This window comes from Ammospiza caudacuta, chromosome 3 (genome assembly GCF_027887145.1).
Source record: "Ammospiza caudacuta isolate bAmmCau1 chromosome 3, bAmmCau1.pri, whole genome shotgun sequence".
Taxonomy (NCBI): Eukaryota; Metazoa; Chordata; class Aves; order Passeriformes; family Passerellidae; genus Ammospiza; species Ammospiza caudacuta.
The window spans coordinates 21,632,018-21,653,415 of NC_080595.1; the positions used below are offsets into that span (position 1 = coordinate 21,632,018).

The 21,398-nt window shown below is 42.6% G+C and overlaps 1 protein-coding gene across 2 annotated transcripts; it reads right to left on the reverse strand.

The window, feature by feature from the left end:
* Positions 1-4,599: 4,599 nt before the first annotated feature.
* Positions 4,600-21,367, reverse strand: BROX (BRO1 domain and CAAX motif containing). Of its 2 annotated transcripts, none has more exons than XM_058801120.1 (13): positions 21,182-21,367; positions 19,181-19,311; positions 18,462-18,568; positions 16,851-16,947; positions 15,447-15,542; positions 14,727-14,799; positions 14,293-14,398; positions 13,672-13,761; positions 12,852-12,937; positions 11,467-11,548; positions 10,285-10,435; positions 8,698-8,857; positions 4,600-8,242 (listed from the first exon to the last, which is right to left on the reverse strand). In XM_058801120.1, the coding sequence occupies exons 2-13, from the start codon at positions 19,279-19,281 to the stop codon at positions 8,156-8,158; spliced, it is 1,236 nt and encodes a 411-aa protein (XP_058657103.1). In that variant the 5' UTR covers positions 19,282-19,311; positions 21,182-21,367; the 3' UTR covers positions 4,600-8,155. The 2 variants fall into 2 exon arrangements, with proteins under 2 accessions (XP_058657103.1, XP_058657104.1); XM_058801121.1 differs by lacking the exon at positions 21,182-21,367 and adding an exon at positions 20,698-20,841.
* Between the last annotated feature and the right edge of the window lie 31 nt (positions 21,368-21,398).

Genomic DNA, 21,398 nt, shown 5'->3' on the forward strand with positions numbered 1-21,398 from the left:
GTTACTCTGTCCACTAAGCAAGCCTGCTGTTAAATAGGCTTATGTATCAAAGGTTCAAATTTAAGTCTTGTTAAACAGAAATAAGATCAGAATTTTATGGACAAGAATCAAGCTCAGGGGAAAGATCTCAGATTATGCTGCCAGAGCTGAGGTCCTGTTCTAAAATTCAGTTGTATCACACCTAAAACTTGGAAAACTACACTGCCGGTTTTAGATATCGCTTTTCCAAAGCAGACATTCACTTTAAAGCACAAATTGGCACAAGCCGACACTTCAAGCTTTCGGGGAAGTTGTGTTTGTTGCACCTAAATTGCAAGAGCCCATGTGTGATTCTTCTCTAAAGTTAAACTGGCTAACTTGAACTTCAAATACAGATTCAGACAGTTTCAAGTTTCCACAACTTTTGGGACCCCTTCATTGATAGGTAATGAAAACTTAATTTAAATTTACAAAGTCCATAATCTGCTATCTTCACATTTAAAAAGAAAAAAAAATCCCATCTTTTCTGTAGAATTTTATTGCTAGAAAAACTCTACACATTTCATGCATCCTTAGTTACAAAATTTCACTCAGCTGATCATCCATGAGGTGTTTCCTCAAGAAGTCCTGGGACTTACTTTGGATCATCTAAATGTCCTGTACACCACCATTGCTGCAACCATCAGTAACCAGTCTAGCAGCATAACAGAGCAGGGCAGGTTGTTTTCTTACTGGCAGGAATAAGTAAAGGATAATTGGAGTTACCTTACATTATCCCAACAGCAAACACCACTAATAGAACCAGGAGTGTTGCACCAGAAGCACACACTTTAGGGACTTTCAGAGAACTGGTGACAAGAAAAATGTTTAGAGATTAAAAAGGTTTTGGGAAGAGTTTTGTGTCATCTGCATTCCCAAAGGTCCTTTATGGTTAGAAAAAGTTAATCCTGTACAGTGTCATGAAGTTAGTGACCCATCAAAAAACTTTCACCTAACTCTTGGATCAGGCTGAATTTGGGATATTACCTATTGCAAAGGTGCACATAAAGGCTCAACTATTTTCTGTTCCATGTGGCTTTGTAGTATGTCCAAGGACCCTCAAGTGCTCTTCTCTGCACAGCCAGTGTGGTTGTCCTCATTAGCTTTCTCTCCATACCACGTCCAGATTTTTGCCATGGCTGTTGCTGAGGAATGGCACCCCTGCCTCTTCCTGAGCACCATCCTACTGAGAAATCTTGTGGCTTTGTGTCCCTCTCCCCCAGCACACACTTGGGCAGGTACCTCCAACAGCAGAGTGTACAGGAGCCCCAGGAAGGCCTTATTTGCAATGCAAGATTAGAACACACCGGGTTTAACTTCACATTCCAGTGTTGTTCATGGAAAGTGGAAATGAGGGGAATAGACCAACATTTACTTATGGCAATCTTGTATCTCACAGGGTGATAGATTTTCATGGTTATATTGAAATTACTCTCCTACAGCCACATTGATTGCCACAGAATAATTTCTTATTTGTATTCCTGTAATCAGGCCAGGAAGAATCAAATGTTCCATTTAAACAATTTTTTTTCCAGTCAGTGGTAAATTTTTCATGCTCTTCTAGGTCTGAGTTCTGGACTAACTGTAAATGAGTAAAATATAATTGTGAGGGAAGAGACAAGAAAAATAACTGCTTTCTTTATATCAACTCATTTGCATTAAAATCAGTTGTGGCTGATTTTAATGCAAATGAGTTGATGTAAAGAAAGCAGATACTTTTTTGCAACATGCAGGAGGAGCTTTTTCAGGCCAGGTACCTCAGCAGTTCTGTGCATACTCAGCACTGGTTTCAAAACTTTTCATTGGCATTCCAGAATCTGTTAAATTTATCTCATTTTATTAGTATTTATTTAACAATTTGCAAAATCAATTGTTCCTGCACTCTAACTATGCATTATTTACCTTATCCAAAAGAAAAGCTGGGCACACGACATCCTAGGGAAGGTTTCCTCCTATAGCACCATTTAAAACTGCAGCCCCAGTGCAGGTTTCAATCTAATGCACTATTTTTCCTTGAAACCTGCCTGCACATACATCCCAACTCTGTGTGGCAGTGAGGAGCAGTCTGAAGGCTATTGCTGTAGCTATGGAATATCAATATCATGGCAGTTTAACTAAATTAAAACAAAACAAAACCAAACAAACAAAAAAACCAACCAAACAAACAAAAACACAAGAGGGACAAAAAACCTTGAAACCCAAGAATAATAACAAACTGATGCCCAGCCAGTTTCTGAGCCAAGGGAGTCCCTGCCAACCTCCATCCCCATGGTTTGATTGCTGAGCATGGATTTCCATGCTGTGGGAAATTCCTCTGGTCACTGGGGGTCAGTTGCTCCGCTGTGTCCCCTCACAGCCTCCTGTGCGCCCTGTGCACCCCCAGCTCACTGGGGCATGCTGGCAGGGCAGTGTGCAGAGGAGAGAAGACTTTGGTTCACATTTCCAGCTGCCCAAGGCCTCATTGTCCATCTCATGGCCTTTTCCCCAAAGCCATGAGCAGGCAGCTGATGGACACAGCTTTGGCCAGCAGTGGCTGTGTCTCGGGGCTGGCTGGAACAGGCTCTGGCCAAAATGAGGGTAGCTGCTGCTCACAGAAGATGCCTTCCCACTTCAAATCCTTGCCACAAAAACCCAGCCCACGACCCCGGAGAAACCCCACAGAGATGTAGAGAGTTTCTTCTTCCCAAAGGGCAGATGTCCTGGAGAGGCTGTCAGGCCCTGGGACAGAGCAGCTGGCTGGGACATAGGGCAAGAGATCTTCTCTGTCTGTCCGTGCTCCTGCTCCATGGCCTTGGCAATGAGCTCAGTGGAGAGGTAGCTGTTCTCCTAGTCACAAGCATGCACAGGCTCCTGGGTGCCCCCCTGTCGTAATTACAGAGATGTTCCATGTGAAATAATGTAGAAGGTGTAACTTGTGACACCTCTTCCCATTTTAAAACTGCAGTGCTTTCTTGAGTGCACACTGTCTCTGCTGGGCAGCTATGTGGAAAAACTGCAGGAAAACATGAGGTCTTCTGCCCCTTGGTGGCCATCACTCCAGCAGGGTCCTGTGGGAATTTTTTATCCATTCGAGAGGGCTCTGTTGGTGCTGTTATGCACGTTTTGACAATGTTTGGGGACAAAGTATTAACTAAGTTGTGCTGGCAGAAACTGAGGAAGCACATCCAGCAGATGATAGGGTTCAGGTGTCACAGAGGACAAGGTCCCTGACCCTGAGATTTGAGAGCAACTCAACAAAGCAAGGGCAGCCTTACATTCCAGAGGCCATCAACATGGAGATTGCAAACGAGTCCTTCTTTGGGAAAGCCAGACAGAAAGATTGGAGGCATGAAACAAAATTGTTAAAGACCACCACTTGGCTCTGAGAGACAGCTGGCACTCCTGGAGACAGCAGCAGATGCATGTCTGGTTCAGACAGGGAAGACTGAGCCTGCTGTGCTAGAGAGGCTTCATCCAGAATATCAGAGAAGTTATTCCCAAATAACGCCCTTGACATAGTATAACAGAACATCCCACAATGTCACACATCTTGGCAAGTATTGGGATTTTGAACAGCCATAAGAAAGTCTGCCTAATTACTTTCTTTTTTTCTAAACAAGAATTTGGAAAGCCCATCTCCTCTCTTCCTGCCTCAGGACTTCACATGCTTCATTGTAGCTACTACTTCCATAGACATCCAATTAATGGATCTTCCTTATTTAAGTCTTTCTATAAGCCAGGATTAAGTATTCTCTATAATAACAAAGTTGCATTAAATTGCAGAAAGTAATAATCAAGACAGAGCCTCTTTCTTGCTACTCTATGTAAAATTTTAAATAATGAAATAAACATGATCTTTGAAGATTGTTTATTTTAAATGGCATTCTGAAACTCATGGCTGTATACAAATTTTCCAACTATGAAACTTAAGATTGCATGGTGACTGTCTTCACAAAGTAAGGCTGCTCAGTCAGTGATCTCAGAGCTGATTCCATTGAAGTGGGATTACTCAGAACACAGGATGGCTTCTGGAAGCTTGTAATCCATGAAGACATCAACACCAAACGAGGGAGACCTTCCATACATAAAAAGCGGATCAAGGATGCCCTGGGTTGCCACAGGACCTTTGCTGAATTTGAGAGCATCACCAGCAGGGAAAGGCCTGAGACAAGCCAAGGGTCACTGTGGAAAGGCCTCTACACTGCACTCACAACTTGGAGACAGGTACATACTCCAGAGGCTTTTCCATGCCAGTCTTACTCACTGTGCTTTATTCCTCCCTCAACTGGGCCAGTGACAGGAAAAAAGAACACAGAAAAAGGAAAAGAAAAACCAGCTTATGCTACTATGGTAACTTAAGAGAGATCTTTAGAGACAGAATCTTTTTTGGGATAATCAACAGGCATGAACAGGATTTATGTTAATGCTGAAACATCAGTTCAGATACCAGACGCAGGGGTGGGCTGAAATGTTTAACCTCGCAGCCAACAGACAGAAATTCACCTCCTGGAATTACCATGGAAGACAGATGAGCTACTGCTTCCTCTCATGCTCCCCAATACTAAAGGCAGAGATATGCTTCATGAGTTTGAAGCACACACAGACAATTAAAAATACATTTTAGTAATGTTTCACATTAAAACCTTACCCATAGCACAGTACTAAAATGTGCAACAAAATGACAGGAATATTTACAAGCATATTGTATTGTACCAAATTTACAAGACAAGAAAATTTTAAAGTGCAAAGTTGTCTCTATTCTACTATTCTATTCCACACAGACAGAGGGATCCATTTTTCTGCTCGTTGTACAAATGACTACCATTGTCACAGACACAGCACGGCTCCATGCTGAACATCCAAGCGACTAAACACCATCCCTAGGCTGACAGGCAAAACTCCTCTACCAAATCCAGTGAGAGGCAGACATTAGCATCCAAGGGCCAGGTTTAGTCCCTCAGCTGTGTGTCACATATGCTGGATGGAAAGTAACTACTGAAAACTCAGGAACATGAAACATGGAGAAAGTATATTTAAATACATGGAGGAAGGTATTTAAGTGGAAATCCTACAAAAAGCTTGATGGTTTGGTTTACAGTAGATTAAAGACAATCACTGCTTTCCTTAAAGCACAAAACAGAGGGCCCAGCACTCCGTGTTTTATTCAGCTGCAGTTCTGTCCTGCTTCAGATGGGGCACAATTTTTTAAAGATTATTTACACTAACAAGATTTGCAGGCTTAGCCATGACAGCCTCTAAAACCAGAGAGAGGCCACAAAAACAGGCTATTGCAGCATGAGAATATTAAAAAGTCACCATTCAAAATACTTCACTCTTAAAAATTACTAGAGAGAGCTATAAGAGAAGGAACATTCCAGATTAACTCAAACTCCCAGTTCATTTACTCATATTCTTAAGCATATTGGACAGTTAATCTACATCTTATTTACAGTAATTCCTGCTACTACCCAAGAAAACCGGAAGAGAAAGCTGCTCATTGCCTCACAGCTCTACTTTGCAAACTAAACAGTCTCCGGGTTCTTATTTTTTGGCAAAACCATCCAATGTTTGCCACAGGATTTCAGCTACAAGTAAACAAAGTTTGTCTTGAAAAGCAACACATGTTAAGTGAATTAATTTGTTCCATTATTCTATTTTTAAACTACTACATCATATTTACTGAAACAGCTATGGCACAAGAGGCTACACAGCTAGGCTTAAGTAATGTCATCATCTGACAGTTCACTTGGTTATGCCCCAAACTATTTACAGTGAACTAGATTCAGACAAACAGCTCGGTTTGATAAAGCAGGCAAAGAATTCCAAGTCCATAAAATAATCTTCCTACCAAGATGTTTAGGAATGATTTAGTCATGATTTGTTAATTTGATTGTAAGATATTCCTCTAAAGGAACCCACCCATGGGTAAAAGCTGCGTTGGAAATGAGTCCCAGGACCTACAAGTGCATTAGCAAATGAGGGTAAAACTGCACCACAGTTTGTAGCAGTGGAAGGGAAAATAAGGGGAGGAGGGAAAGCAGGATCTAGTCTGCACAGAAGGAAAACTACCTCAGTTGAGATGTGTATATATCGACAAAGAATTCTGAAAAACAACAAGTAGCTAAAAAAATTGTGATTATGAAACTGAGTTAACTATCTTGATCCTTAAAGGGGGCAGGCTGAACAAATGTTGATGACTACAGCTGGAATACAGTTATAGAATTAAAATTTATATAAGAAAACTAACTCCACACTCTACTCTGGCAAAACCTAAGCTGGTATTTTAACAATGCAAAAAGTCTAATGCGTCAGCTGATCAAGTTAGGAACAGATTTGAGTAACTCTTCATGAAACATACACCAGGTCCCCATGCAGCACCAGAAGAAATGGAGCCATTTCAGGTATGTATTCTTCTTGAAACTCATTATCCTCTAGGCCCCTGCAGAACAGTAGCTTCTTCCAAAGAAATTCAGCTCACTTTACACTTAGTTTTATGTGCAGAACTGACAGAAAGAAAAATCATCATGGGAAGCAAGGAGGTTTGCATTTGATCAACCCATAATAGCCAGCATTAAAAGACTCTTTGCCTTTTGCATCAACAAATTTTGTAATTTGGTCCAGTATCTCAGGAAGAGTCTTGAGTTCCCTATTAACCTCCTTGGCAGCTTTTGTTCCACAAGCCTTCAAGGAGTTGCACACTTGCTCTCTAAGCTAATTGTCTCCAAGCCCCATTAAGGATTTTAGAAGCATTGAATCACAGCATGGTGTAAGGTGAACAAAGAGTACAAAGTGAGCAATGTGTTTACAGTTTACATCACGGTAAGTGCATTGGCCATCATGTTTGCTGGAAGGGTGAACATTGTCGGGCTGCTCAGTTTCTTTCTCAGGCCAAGAGAAGCGCAGCAACTGGTACCCAGGAATTGCAAGGCTCTAACTTCAACACATGCATCATATACCTTTGCATTTGCAACGAATCAGAAAGATGTTTTCGTTGTCAAGGGTGCTTTGCAGTGCTCAGCACTAAAGAATGCTGTCACATTTTCCACAGCAGGCAGAAATGGAAGCAAGTTCTACAAAATCCTTTCTTTCTCAGCCTTGACTGTGCTTAGCTTCTCACAAGTTTTCTTCAGAAAGAGCTGATTTTAGTGCAATACTGCAAAACCTGAGAAGCAGCACTGTTTATACAGGGCATAAAGGAAATCTAGAGCTTGGCTTCCCAGCTGTGCCATCATGTCTTCAGCTCATCTTTCCTCCCTATTCTCCTGACAGCTTCTTATAGACACCACTTGGATGGAAACACAGTAACTTACTTCCAAATCCATTACCTTATCATGACAGTTTCAGGAATTCCAGTGCCAGGAGATCAGAACTGTCTGCAGCCTTCGAACTTAAAGCTTTGAAGATTCAGAAATTCTGAATAAATGACACAGGGATGCTTTGCTTTTAAGCACTTCCATATTGCTTGCTGCATTACTTTCACATACACTTTGATACTAAAGGATTTGGATTAAAGGACAGACAAAGCTAAGGTACTTTACTACAAATTCTGATATAAACCCCCTAATCTATAGAGGAAAGAACAGAGACTAATAGTTTCAGAACATAAATTGTGCTCCTGTTATGCAGAACTTGAGGTTTCCCAAGTTCTGTGCAAGTCCTGTGAAATACCATATGACTGTTACAATTCAAACCCAGATTTTCTTCCCTCACTACAATTAGGTGAATTCGGACACAACAAAGTGCTAAGCCTGAATGACAAAAGTTGAATAAATATAACTGTTCATGCAAACTTCTGTTTGCAGAATTGGACATGATACAGCATATAAGGTAATGGAAAAACCCTCAAGCATTACAATGATGATACTTCCTTTGCTATTTGTGGGTAAAACTAAACCCACAAAAAGAAACTCCCTAGAGGCACAATAGGAACATTTAAGCCCACTAATTCTATGATATCCCACTGAAACCAAAAATAAGTCAGATATAAATAACCACCTAGAAATCCACCACAATCTTAAACAAGATAGACACATATTAACAAAAGTAAATTATATTAGCCTTGTAAATGAGAAGAGGAGAATCAAAAAAAGAAGATCAGAACAGAAGCCCAGAGTCCTATGAATAGAGTTTCAAAGTGAATTCAAAGCACTTATGGCATTTAAGAAATCTGGCATCCACTGTCTTTTTGAGGCTTTATATTTGGTTCCTTCAGAGGTTTTACTTCTTCATCTGGTTTTGATTTAGCCTACAAACAAGAAGAAAGAAAACCCCAACTAAATACCACAAGTACAAACCACTGTGTCTGCACAGTATTTATGCACAGCTAACTTTACATGTTATAATCTAATAGCCTCCTCTCTTTTCAAGGCTGAAGATTTTGAGTAAGCCCCAAGCAAGAGGGAAATGACAATTTTTCTCTGTTTCAGCATCTTTAAATGAATCCTTTTCTAAAAAATAATCTTTCTCTAGCATGCTGTAACATTACAGGACTTGGTAAAAAATGAGCTGATTTTCCAGATGCTGGCAGTGTGGCAGAGGTTAATTGACTTGCCCCTGCCACAACAGAAGGATGAGTTTAGGTGGTAGCCTTATGGCTGCTTCCTACACTGAGCTGGAGAATGTTATGGAAGTGCCAAACTAACTCTGTATGATACACATAATAAAGCCAGAGGGAAAGAACAGCACATGGGATTATCTTACAGTGTCCTCCTTTGGCCTCTTGGTGAGATCAAATGCTGCAACCGTTTCAGGGGTCCAGCGTGCGCTTAAAGCTGGAAACTCAAAAGGAACAGGCTCTACTAAGCCATAGTTTGCTTTCAGTTCCAGCTGGGGAGCCTCTGCTGGCACCTTCTGGAAATAGCTAGAACAAATACAGAAATGTATTTAAAATACAGTGCACCATCTCTGCAAGTCCTGTTTGCAATTCTAAACAAAACAATTTGGGTTTTCACAGTGGCAAGCACTGCTGCTCTCTTCCATTTCATTAAGGCACTGCCTAACATGCATTCTGCCAGCAAGGTTCACAAGAACAAAAGCAACTCCTTGCTAGTATTGTTGTTTGTTCCCTAATTGTATGGTGGGTTTTCTCCAACTTATTAACCATTATTCCCAGTGCTTTTTAGAGAAAGCATCTTTTGTCCAAAAAAAACGCTTCAAAATACAAATGAGGATTTAAAGTACTTTCCAAAGACAAAGAGGACACTTCTTTTCCTAAACAGTCCTAATGTGCCATAGTGGATGACGGCAACACAGCAGCCCCCCAGCCCCCCATAAAAGCCTGGCTACAGGGCAAAGCCTGACTCAGGGTGTCCCTCCGCCCTTGGCAGGGCAGCAGGAGCTCACACACTGACACACTCTACCTCACTTCCTGTGCTGCACAGAGCTCTTCCAAAACAGTCACAGCTTTCTCTTTCCAAGTTTTGTTCTAGAGGGACAGGAACATGCTGAAATCTCCAGTATGCTTTTGTTGTAAGCTCTGACAATGGGTATTTGAACAAAAGCAGAGCAGAGCATTTCTATTTCTATTTGCAGTTCACTTTGATGTATTTGACCATCCTTTCCATTTAGTCAGTTGCCCTATTATGCAGGTCTTTAAATATCATAAAAATTAAAATAACACACCTATTATGAAAGGCTAAATCGTAATAGGACGGGAGAAATAAATGAGGAAAAGAACTCTAAAGACAAACTAATCTTGATTACTTTCAACTGAAATTAAAAATTGGTATTTCCAAACCCTTTTTGGAAGGACATTAATGAACAGAAAGCCCTATTCACAATATTAACTATACTTGGACTGGTAAAGCTCCTAGCACCCTAAGCATGACCTTCACTGAAGGCAGCACTGTGTTTTGACTTCCCTGCTTGCAAAGCAGAATTGCCTACTGGTCTTCTCTACTTCCCCCTCTGTCCTCTTTTGCCTACTAGATCTCAGGAGACAGGAAGAGAGCATTAGAGCAACACAGCAACTTCTGCAGATTTTGTCCTGTGCAAAAGGAAAAGTAACCAGGTGCCTGAGGAATGAGGGAAGAAAACTGCTCCGCCTCTCCAGATGTCAGTCCAGCCCAACTTGCTGAACCGGCACAGGACACGCAGTGGGACAGCACAGACCCACTGCAAATCTGCCAAGAGAAAATTATAGAATTGCAAATTTATCTTTAAGTTACATGCCATGCCCTAAAGGAAAATAACAACAGGAGAGTAAAATTTACCATCCCATCCTGAAATTAAGGCAAATGAGGTAATAACACTTCATGTAAAGTGCTGTACAAACCACAAATTACTTACATAAATCCATTCTCTCTCTGGCATTTTTCTAATGTGCTCTTAATCAAACTTCCTAATTTCCTAAAGAAAAGATGTCCAGAAGGTTTGGCAGTAGTCCCAGGCCCCTTGGTTTCTCCATATTCTTTGCACAATGCTTCAGCCTTAGTAAAAACTTTGCAAGAAAGAAAGGAAATAAAAATTATTTACATGATCCTCTTAAATCATGGTTCTCCCCTACAGTGCTTCACTCTTAGAAGACACCAGAATCCAGTCAGGCTTCTTTCTTCTTAGAAACAAAACCAAACCAGTTCGAAGACAGCCAAGATTTCCTGCATCCAACAAGTGACTAGGAACAAGAAAAGAAAAAGCTAGCTTTTTGGGTGGGAAGAGGCAGGAAAGCATTCTTGTGTGTGGGGCAAAATGCAACAATAAGCCTAAGAACTGTGCCACGTGGTAGGGAAGAACAGAGGGCATGAAGGTATCCACACACAGCTGATGCCCCAAACCAAACAAGAATAACTGATATGGAGTGGGAGAAGAAGCACTCTTCTCTGAACAGCCGAACAGTATTTGTTTTACTCCAAGAAATCCAACTTAGTTTGTTCTTAATAATTTTCCAATTTATTTTTAAAACTAATATTAAAGTTTCCACTTTGAAGATTTGAGCATTTTTTATACATTGCAGTAAAGTTATGCAGTGCAGGCCAATGGGGTACTAATAGCTTTGAAGAGAGAAGACTGGGCAGAAGACCTTGAACTACTGCAAACTTCCCTGAATATACCTTGCAAATGAATAGAAAAGAAGTAAGTTACTGAAATCTGTTTAAAAATAAACAAGCAAGATCTAGATTTACTATGTAACCTCCAAAGCAGAAATGGCTGCACTACTCTAACATACAGACCAGAAAACAGGATGACCAGACCCTTATGGGTCTTTATACTGTATACTGCAGGCAGCTCAAAGCCAGTCTTTAAGCCAGGCTAAGAACTGAAGATGAAGATTCTCTGCAGAAATGTTATGAAAGACAGTATTTGGTAAGACCATCAAAAAAAGTAAAAATACACTGTCTCTATTCAAAGATGTGCTGGATTTCAATCAGGTGACAGATAAAATCTTTATGGGAGAGCAAATTAACACAATACAGCAAAACAGAACAGGCACGGCACCATCAGACCCTGTACTCCAGTCTCAATCACACTTACATTTTTCTGATTCCTGCAGAGATCTGATTGCTTCCCCACATTTATCACTTGCCAGCAAAGTCTGGCCATGGTAACAGTATGCCTAATGGAAGAGGACAAAATCATTACCAACATCCCTGGGCACTTCCTACACCAATCCCCTCCTCCTGCTCCCTACAGGAGCTGCAGCTCTTTGAAGCTGCCATTCCCTGCAAATAGTTGACAGCTGGGGACTCCAAGTCAAAGCAGCATTCACTGAGCCATTAATGCAGTTCAACATAACACTGCGAACCAGAACCACAAACACTTAGTATGAAAGGAGCTGTCTCAGCTCTAGCCAAGAGTAACTGAGCTGCACAGAGCTGTTTGACCTGAAGCACTGCTACACAGGCCATTTCAAGCTCTCACTGCAATAGTGTGCAGCATCAAGCCCCAGCACAGAAAGAGAATGAACCCCAGGCAAGTTTACAAAGCCAAGACTGAAAACTAAAACTACCTGAGCACCGAAAAACTCCATCTGCAACAAACATCACTGAATCTGGATAAAATGAGGTGTTCTGCTATCTGAGATATTTTGTCATAGTCCAAATAACTTTTCCATCCCCAAAAAGCCAATTGTGCTTGAGGGTGGTATTGTATTCCAGTGAAAACTGACTTGCCTATTATCTATTATCAGGAGCTGAGTTTAACTAGTAAACACAACAGGAGAAGGAACAGTCCCCATCAACGAATGCCCACCTTGCCCCCCTTTCTTTAGTGTCTGTTCTCATAGTACAAATCTATGTAAATCTACCACTGCCCAGATCACTCAAATTTAAAAAAAGGAGAAGTACCACAACTCTTACCCTCCCTCACCTCTCAAACCTGCTAATAAGGCAAGCAGATTTTAGCTACAGTTTCAGCCTAAGAGAAAGACAATTATGTAAACTGCTTAGCTTGGGCCTTTTGTACAGTATAAAAAAGATTACACGCTGTGGCAGGCTACAAGACACGGCAAATTGAGCAGCTGAGGATCTCAAGGGCACTGCAGTACTTGCTAGAAGATCCATCAGGCAAATAGGGACAGCTCTTGGAATGGTACCTTTTGGTACTTGATGCAGTTTCATTCAGGGCCTTCATAAAGATTCTCAGCTCTGAACTGTGCCTAGGATCAGACTGTGATGTAGATAACAGAGAACACCACTATGCTCAACCTGAATGGCTTCAATTAAAGATCTGTGATCACAACAAATCCACACTGCTGCAATTTCATTTGGCTCCACAAAAACAGTTCAAATGTCACTGACACTGCACAATTCCTCTTCACAGTGTGCAAAGAAAGTCAAGGCAATACTTAGCCCCCATTCCCTATGCAGCCCTTGGCAGACAGACAACAAGCTGTGACTGCTGCCACCCAAAGTACTTACGTAGGCCATATAGAAACAGCTCTTCAAGTTTAAGTACTTCCTCCATTTACCTGCATAGGCTGGATCCAAACTAGATAATGTTTGATCTGTGAACACATAGGTAAATAATTCTTAATACATTTCCTAAAAGAAAAATCCCAAACACATTAAAAGACCAGAATTCTTGAACTTAGCACTAAATCCTAACTCTAAAGTATCCAGAAACAAGGGACAAAAATTCCTCCTGCAAAAGCACAGAAAAACTCTGAGAAAACCACCAAAAATATATAGCTATCATGCAGTTGTCCATAGAATTCCTGAAACTGCTATCCACTAAGTCTGGATGGCTAATTCTCTAAGTATATTTATGCAGCATTTCAAAACTTGTTCCTAGTTTAAGTTCCAGTAGTGACTCCCATACTTCTGCACTTCTACCACTTGCCTCAGTAAGCCCAGAGATCATCTCACTCATCTGGAAGGTGGCACATCATGAACTCACTCCACTCTCCATGCTCTGCATCATGACGTGTGGCCCAAAGGCAGCTGGAACAAACTCCACTGACATCAGGCCATTAGTCTGCTGCTAGTCTGCTTTCCTTCACTAATGTTTCCTACCATCAGCTACCATTTCCTACCATAGAACAAGATTCCCACAAAACCAAAAAGCTTTATCATAATACATGCTGATAACTGAAGCCTTAAATGTGCTAAATAGAAACTAAATACATACTCCATATCCACCGAGAACAGCATTAATATTGCAATTTATGGGTAGGTGAAGTGTATCTGCTGGCAAGAGTGCGTAAATTTAGTCATTAAGGATACAAAACAAGACACTCACCAGCTTTTTGGTAGAAGTTGGCTGTTTCATAAGCAAGAGCAGCTATTAGGCCTGGATTATGTTTCAGCTCAATAGCCCGAGCAATTGTCACTGAAAAACAGTTCCACACCATGATTTAAGTTTAATTGAAATGTCCCATCACATCAAATCAGCAGAGGCATTTAGGGTTTTAAAACCCCTGCATGAACAGCAAATAGATGTTGTGCAGTCAAGCAAACAGCAGAATAAAGATATTGTTTCTTGGATAGAATGATTCCAGTTTAATAGAAAAACTGAAGGAATGTTAGCCTTAAGAGTAGCTAATAAACAGAAGCTGCACATATTTTAAAGTAAAAGAGCTGGAATGTCTGTTAGGCAAGCATGGTGGTGAAAGGGTTGCATGAAAGGAAGAAATAAGAAAAAGGAGTAGTGCCACACACAAGTTCTTCCTAAGTGAAAGATATTCCATATTACAATTCTAATATCAGACTGATTTTTGGCATTTCGCAACCTGCCCCACTATGCCACAGTACTTTAGGAGAATAAAAAACCCATGGCCTTGCTGCCAAGCAGAATTCATGAGACAGCTGTGACCCACAAAGAGTCATTTCCCACAGCCAACCAATGTATATTTGAAGATACCTTCTTGAGCTTCAGCTTGACACTGTACGATGTAGGACTCTGTAAGTCGAGCTTCTAAATCTCTTCCCTTTTCCACAGGTGTAATCAATTTTGGAATGTGACTTTCCTAAATACAAAGCAAGTCTCAGAGTTAGTTTGGGCCCAAAGCCAGTGCAAAACAAGTGCTTTGTGCCTAAAAGGATAGGACACACTGAGTGAAGGTCCCAAGACAGCACATGTGGCACATGATATGGGCTGACAGACAAACCACTCTTCCAGTGCCACTGGGAATGAGTTCCAGGGATTGAGGGGTACCACAACATATTAACACCCTTCTGTTTCCTGCATCATTCAGGTGCTCTCAGGTATGTGTGTATAGCAAAGGCCTCTCTAAGACAAAAAGTCAAGTATTTGGAGACACCTTGAAGAACAGACAGCAAAGAAAGCCCTTCTACCTTCAGGTGTTTAAAAATCCCAGCTGCTATCTTCAAGCTGCGGTGAACGTCTTTTGCTTCATCCTCTGTTATACTGAGAAAATAGAATGAATTGGTAAAATTATAGTTAGAAAGGGACTCTAAGTGTCATTTAGTGCCACCTCCTGGTTTGGGGCACCACATTTCGCAACAGCAGATCAGGTCAGTTATGGCTTTGTATAGATGAACCTTAAATCCTTCAAGAATCAAGAGTTCCACTAAGTTCCCTAAGTGACCTATCCCACGGCTGTGCTACCGTCAGAATAAAAAAGTTTCTTACAGTGTCCAATCATGAAATAATCATATAGAGCTTGCTTGAAAGAAAATAAATGTAAGGTCCTGTGATGATTCTCAAGTAAAAGCCAACCTCAGTGTTAGAAGCCAAGGATTTAGAGGTCTGTAGGGTTAAATGTCAGCAGAGAGGTGAAGTTAAGAATCTCAGTTTTCTACCTGGACATTTAGACGGGGACTGATGAAGGGTTCATTCACAACTGACACTTTCTCTGTATCACAGTCATGTAGTGCTACTGCACTCAGTTTACAGAGGCAAGAAGGGATTGAAGTGCCTGTGTGTAAAGACCAACTGTCTCCTGGAACTCCTCTGCCTGAGCTGGACATTTCCTATAGCAGGTGACCCCCAGAACCTGCTAAATCTTTGGTGGAGTATTGCTACAGCAGAATTGTTAAAAGAAAACCACTTACTCTTCTTTTCCAGCAAGTCTTGATGCATATTTTGTGTACCATAGAGCTACATTAAATCCCATGGAAACCAGTTCAAATACTGCATCCTGCTGGGCACTAAAGAAAGACAGACAAAAACCCCCCAAAAACTTAATGCATTCAGTTTTGTTCTCACATCTCTCTCTGCTGATAGTTCATGTAGCAAAAGTTAACACTTCTCTCTATAAAACATTTTTCATTTACAATGTCAACAATTTCCAATTCTGAACCTCCTACTTTGCTGAACTGCTTAAGAGAGACATAATTTGTTTTAGTCATTCTCTTTAAGAACTCAGAATCTACCACATTCAGATGCCCACCCTTCCCTTTTGACAACTTTTATTTTAAAACTGTAACTTGAGATTTGTTTAGCTTTGGGTGTGGCTGACATTTTGCTATCTCTTTTTTTTCAGTCGCACACTTTTAGAAAGCCTTGCCCTGGAATGTCCACTTTAAAGTTGTACTGCTAAGTTAATAAGTCAGAGTCTATTACAACTCTCTCAAATGAATGTTATTGCAATTATTTATGTAACTGCAGACAAACAGCAGGATTTTTTCCTGCAAATAGCAGGAAATTTCAAAAGGTAAAAACAGAGTCTTTGGAAAGACTGAACTTGCAATCACAAGCTCAGTTTAGCTTAGGAACTACCAAACCTTTTAAAAAGAAAGATGTGGGAGAGAGAAGAGTAATGTTGGCACAAGTACAAGTGTGCATGACCACGAGAAAATTAGAATGAAGTCCTAATCAACAAATTTTCTTCCATGGGGAATTAAAGCTTTGAGGAGGTCAAACACTTCCAGCTAAAGCCTGACAAATTTGTAGGCATGATTATACAACACAATTACCTCCAATAGCAAGAGAAAAGTGAGTAATTCAGAAGGTTACAGATCTGTATTCCTCCTGGAAACACAAGATTTGTTTGTTTGAACCAAGAGGACATGTACTCACAGCTTCAGAGGACAAGAACAGAATCAGATCTTCAGCAACACTGGAACCTCCAAACACACAGAAGTTCCTGGTCAGGCAATAGTGCCAAATTAAGTTTTAAACTGCAGTGTGCTTTGTTACCATGCTCAACTCACCAATATCCTCAAGGCTCTTCTTTATACTGCTCTAGCTAACTGCAGGTTCATTTTGTAGATCAACTGAGACCTAACGGATCCTTCTACCATTATTGTGCATTCTCACAGCTTAACATAAAGGCCACTAGGTACACTTCAGAATACCTAACACAGTACAGCAGTTACCAAAAACACAGCAACACCTTTTTAGAAACTACTTTGTGTTCAAGACTTTGCTGCATTTCTGTTTCCCTTCAGGCCTGTGCATGTGTGTAACAGAGCAGCAGAGAGCAGCATACCCTGCACCCAGAAAAGCACACGCACCTCGGGATTTGTCCTTGTAACGTGTCTGTCCACTTGAAATTCTGAATATATCTCAACTTGCACTCTTCGGAAGAGTCATCCAACGAAAGGATAAAACCTATGGAATAATAAAACAGGCAATCTCAAAGTAAGAAGCAGAAATTAGTAATGAAGGAGATGGATCAATATGAATATAGATATAGATAAAAGAATGTTTCTTGCTGAACCCCTCAAACCCCCATGTTACTTCCTGGGATTTTTATTCCTCAGTACCCTGAGAACAAAATGTGGAAAAAACTAACTGGCTACTCCAGGAAACTGCTTGCCCAGCTTGTTACCAACTCAATTCTGAGAATCTTCACTGCTCAAGGAAAACCTGGCAGATTTCTGCATGTCCCATATGGTGACAAGTTGGGAGTGGGACTAGCCCAGGTACAGGATGGCTGAGGGTGTTCAAGGTGAGTGAGTGGCTGTCACTGCCACCATACTGCCAACCAGGAAATGCCAGGAAAGGCTGCCTAGTCAACAGGGAGAGGGAAAAGAGCTTCTACGCATGGGCTCACCTAGTTATCATCTATCTTCAGGGCTACAGGAAATTCATTCTTTATGTCCAGTAGCCCAGAAAACAGCAGTTAGTGGGATGAGGCTCATGCTATCGGATGTTTAAATCCTAGCATATGCAGGCCCAGGAAATTTCAGTGAGGCTGAAGAAGGACCCTGGTCTGATCAGGTCTTACAGACTTTAAGAGGTCAAGAGCCTGCCATAGCAGCTACTGGGGCTATACCTGTCAGTGTGTCACATGTTTATAAAAATCAGAAAATACTTGTTCCTTTCACATGCAGAAGATTTTAGTGGCCAAGCATGATATTTTCCTGAAAAAACTATCTAAATCTTGGCTGTTGCAACAGGGACTCTTATCTGACCTTTAGATGTGACATTAGCCTACACCCTCCCAGGAGCTCATTAAACCAATGTTTACTTCCCACAGACTGAAAGACCTCACTTTCCACAAATCAGCTGATTCCTGAAAACTCAGTCCTAAGAAACCTGGCTGAGCACCTGACTGCTAAGAGAGAGTTACCCAAGTATTGGCAGAAGGAAGGTTTCAAAGGAATGTGTCAGCACAGCTGAACCATCTGCTGAAAATGCAGATACCATGCTAATGAGCACCTACATATATATACACACCTAAGATAAGCAGCAGTAGAAGGTAAACTTGCAACAAGTCTATGGTCTAGTATTAGATCAACCAGCAGTTTACACTGAATACTAAATGGAACAAACTAATTAATAGACTCAATTTATACTTAGGGAGCAACTCACCACCACCTAAAAGACAAATACATGTTTTCTCCTCCAAGAGGAAGCAGAATTAGGTTAAAGGCAGGAGGGCAGGGCTGCCACCACTTAGTATTGGCAGGGTCACAAAGGATACTGAAACTTGGAGAAGGGGCCTGGTGAGCAGCCAGCACTGGTATCAAGCACAAAACCCATGAAGATACTCTCCTTCCTGAGAAGCACAAAGCTTCCTTACGGGACATCAGCACAATTAACATTCTGAGAAGTGCCATTAAAATTGAACTGATACTTCTCTTTGATGAATTAGTAGTACTGCTAATAAATCTCCCTACCTTGCAGGAGTGAGAAGTAAAAGTCACCTGCATTCTTCATCATTTCTGGATTACAACTTGAGTCTGTAAACAGCTCCAATAGCTGGGTTCGAGACAACCGCAAGTCACTAAATGAAAGGAGAAAAAAAAAACCCTAAGAAATCCTATTAAAAATGTACCAATACAGAAAACTCTTCCTGTCTCCTCTGGATACATATGACTGGACCCACAGCAGTGGATAATCAGTACTCAATCTACTGTTCTATCACTAAATAAAATAACTGTGTATTTACCTACCAAGAGGTGGGGTGCACAGAGAGGAAAAGGAAGCAACAAGCAGGAACATTCTTTAACATTAGAATGGGATGAGGAGATGAAGAGATCAGAATAGATCTGCAAAATAGGCTGAGATCCCTTTTCATTATATTCCTATCCACAACAGAACAGTCAGGCCCTATCCACTTATGGAAATTAAGCAATCAGGAATGCACAGTCATCAGAAAGACAATGAAGTGTTTAGTCTTTTGCTTCTGCATTGTTGTAATTGGCCTTGCTGTGCACTCAGAGACTGGAGAATTCATTCTCTGTAAGCAAACGTTCTGTGTTAGCAGTGTCTTACTGCCTCCCTGCCTATACATCTCTAGTCATCTTCAGCTCAAAAACTGAAGAGCAACCATTACTTTGAAGGATGTTCCCCAAACTGTAAGAGGCAGAGTGAAGCAAGTCCCAAGAACACTTACTTGCAAATCTTTGTTGCAGCTGGAGTGGTGGCTACCCCATAAAAATTAAATGAAACGGGAGCTGTAGCCTTCAGAGGGTTGCGATGGAACCAGTGGGTCATTTTCTTCCTGCAGTGTTGTTTACGCCAAATCTAAGGAGTGGAAAGGAAAGGACAGCTGCAGAAACAGGTACAACTGAGGTGCTGCCCATGTCCTGTCCTCTGCTCGCAAAAAGATATTCCAAATGTAAATAACTAATTTGAAATTAATTTCTTTTTTTTTTCCCATTTGAAATGCCAAGCTTCCATATGCCTCGTGCTGATTATCCATGTGCTTTGTGTGAGAATTACACTCTCTGGAAATACAAATGCTTTCTGACGCAACTATTTTAAGTTAGGCAAAAAGCTACCACCTACTTTCCTCTATGTGAGCACACACATTGCTAGTAAAAAACCTCCACATTTGTTACCTCCTGTATAAGGCTGAACATATCTCTAAATTACATGAGAAATATCTCAGAATCACAGAATCAATTAGGTTGGAAAAGACCCTCAGATTACTGAGCCCAACCTTGGTGAGATCATTACCCTGTCAACTAGACCATGGCACTTCGTGACATGTCCAGCCTTTCCTTAAAGGCTTCCAGGGATGGAGGTGGCTGACTCCACCTCCCTGGGCAGCCCATTCCAATGTTTAACAACCCCTTCTGTGAAGAAATCCTTCCGAATGTAAAACCTGAACCTCCCTTGGCAGAGCCTGAGGCCCCTTCCTCTAATCCTGTCACTTGATACCTGGAAGAGGCTGATCCCCAACTTGCCACAACCTCCTCGCAGGCAGTTGTAGGGAGTGATAAGGTCACCTCTGAGACTCCTTCCTCCTTTCCAGGCAAAATCTCAATTCACTGAGATCATTATACTGCACCTGATCCATCTGTGAATAGTTCATTTGGGAGCCTTTGGTATACACGAACCTGCAACCACAAACCCGGACTAAAAACATGGATCTATTTACACACGTGTATCAGACCGGGAAGGTTGGGAGGACAGAGATAAAGCCGACTCTCTCTTTTCTTTCGCTTCAATTTCAACAGCCAAATATAACACAAGCATTGCAGTGAGTTTTACAACAGTAGTGCGGGGTGATGGAACATATTGGACACATCCTGAACGTGGGAGGTAAAACGTCTCCATGAGGAGAGAAAAACTGAGGAGCAAGTTGTGTACTCTCCATCTCAAAGGTTTTCCAGACCTCACGGGACAAAGCCCCGAGCTCCTGGTGTGAACTCGGGGAGCTGCATCTGCTCTGAGCAGGACGCTGGACCCGACGCCCCCTAGGACCTCCATCATCCCGCGGTCCTTTTGGAATCCCTTCAGTTCATCCCTATAAAAACACCCTACAGCTTTGCTGAGAAACAAACAAACAAAACCAAAACAGAGCCAAGAAGATCTGCCAAGCACAGGTTCCCCGGCACGGCCCAGATCCCCCAGACCGAGCAGGGGGTTCGTTCATCGCGTCGGCACCTATCGCGCCACGCTTACCGCTGACACTGCTCCGGGTTTGTCCGTCAGGCCAGCGGCTGCCACGCCGTGCCCACCCCCCTGCGCGGCGCTGCTGTCCCCGCGGTGTCACGGCCCGGCCCGGAACGGCCCCTGCGAGGATCTCGCGGCCGCGGGACCCCGGCCCGGCCCCGCCGCTCCCAGCGGTGAGTCACGCGCACGCTGCCGCAGGCAGCGCCAGCCAAGAGCCGATGGCACCGCCCCATCGCGGCCGATCGCATCGACCCCGCCGCTCGCCCTCCTCCCCACCGGAGTCCCCGGGCCGCCACCAACAACAGCCCTGCGGGTGTAGGGCGTCCCCCCGGGACAGCGGCCGCCGGCGTGGCCGGGGCCCACAGTCCTCCCGCGGGAAGAGCCCTCGAACGCCACCAACACCGGCAGAAGCGGGGACGCCAGCAAACAGCAACGGCACCGGCCCTCCCGAGGGGCGAAAGCTGCGGTGCTGCGGGAGGGCGCCGGGGCTTACCTAGGGGCGGGCCTGTGGCGGCGGCTCGGCCGGGAGCGGAGGGAGGAGCGAAGGGAGAAACTGAGTGACCCCGCCCGGGTCACGTTCGTGCGCACGTGACCGGCGCCATTACAGGTACCGAGGCGGAAGTAGCGCCCTCGCCTCGATAGCGATGGCGCGGCCGGGCGCGGCCGGCGCCGCCTCCGCGGCTGGGCGGTGCAGGCGGGAGGCGCCGCCG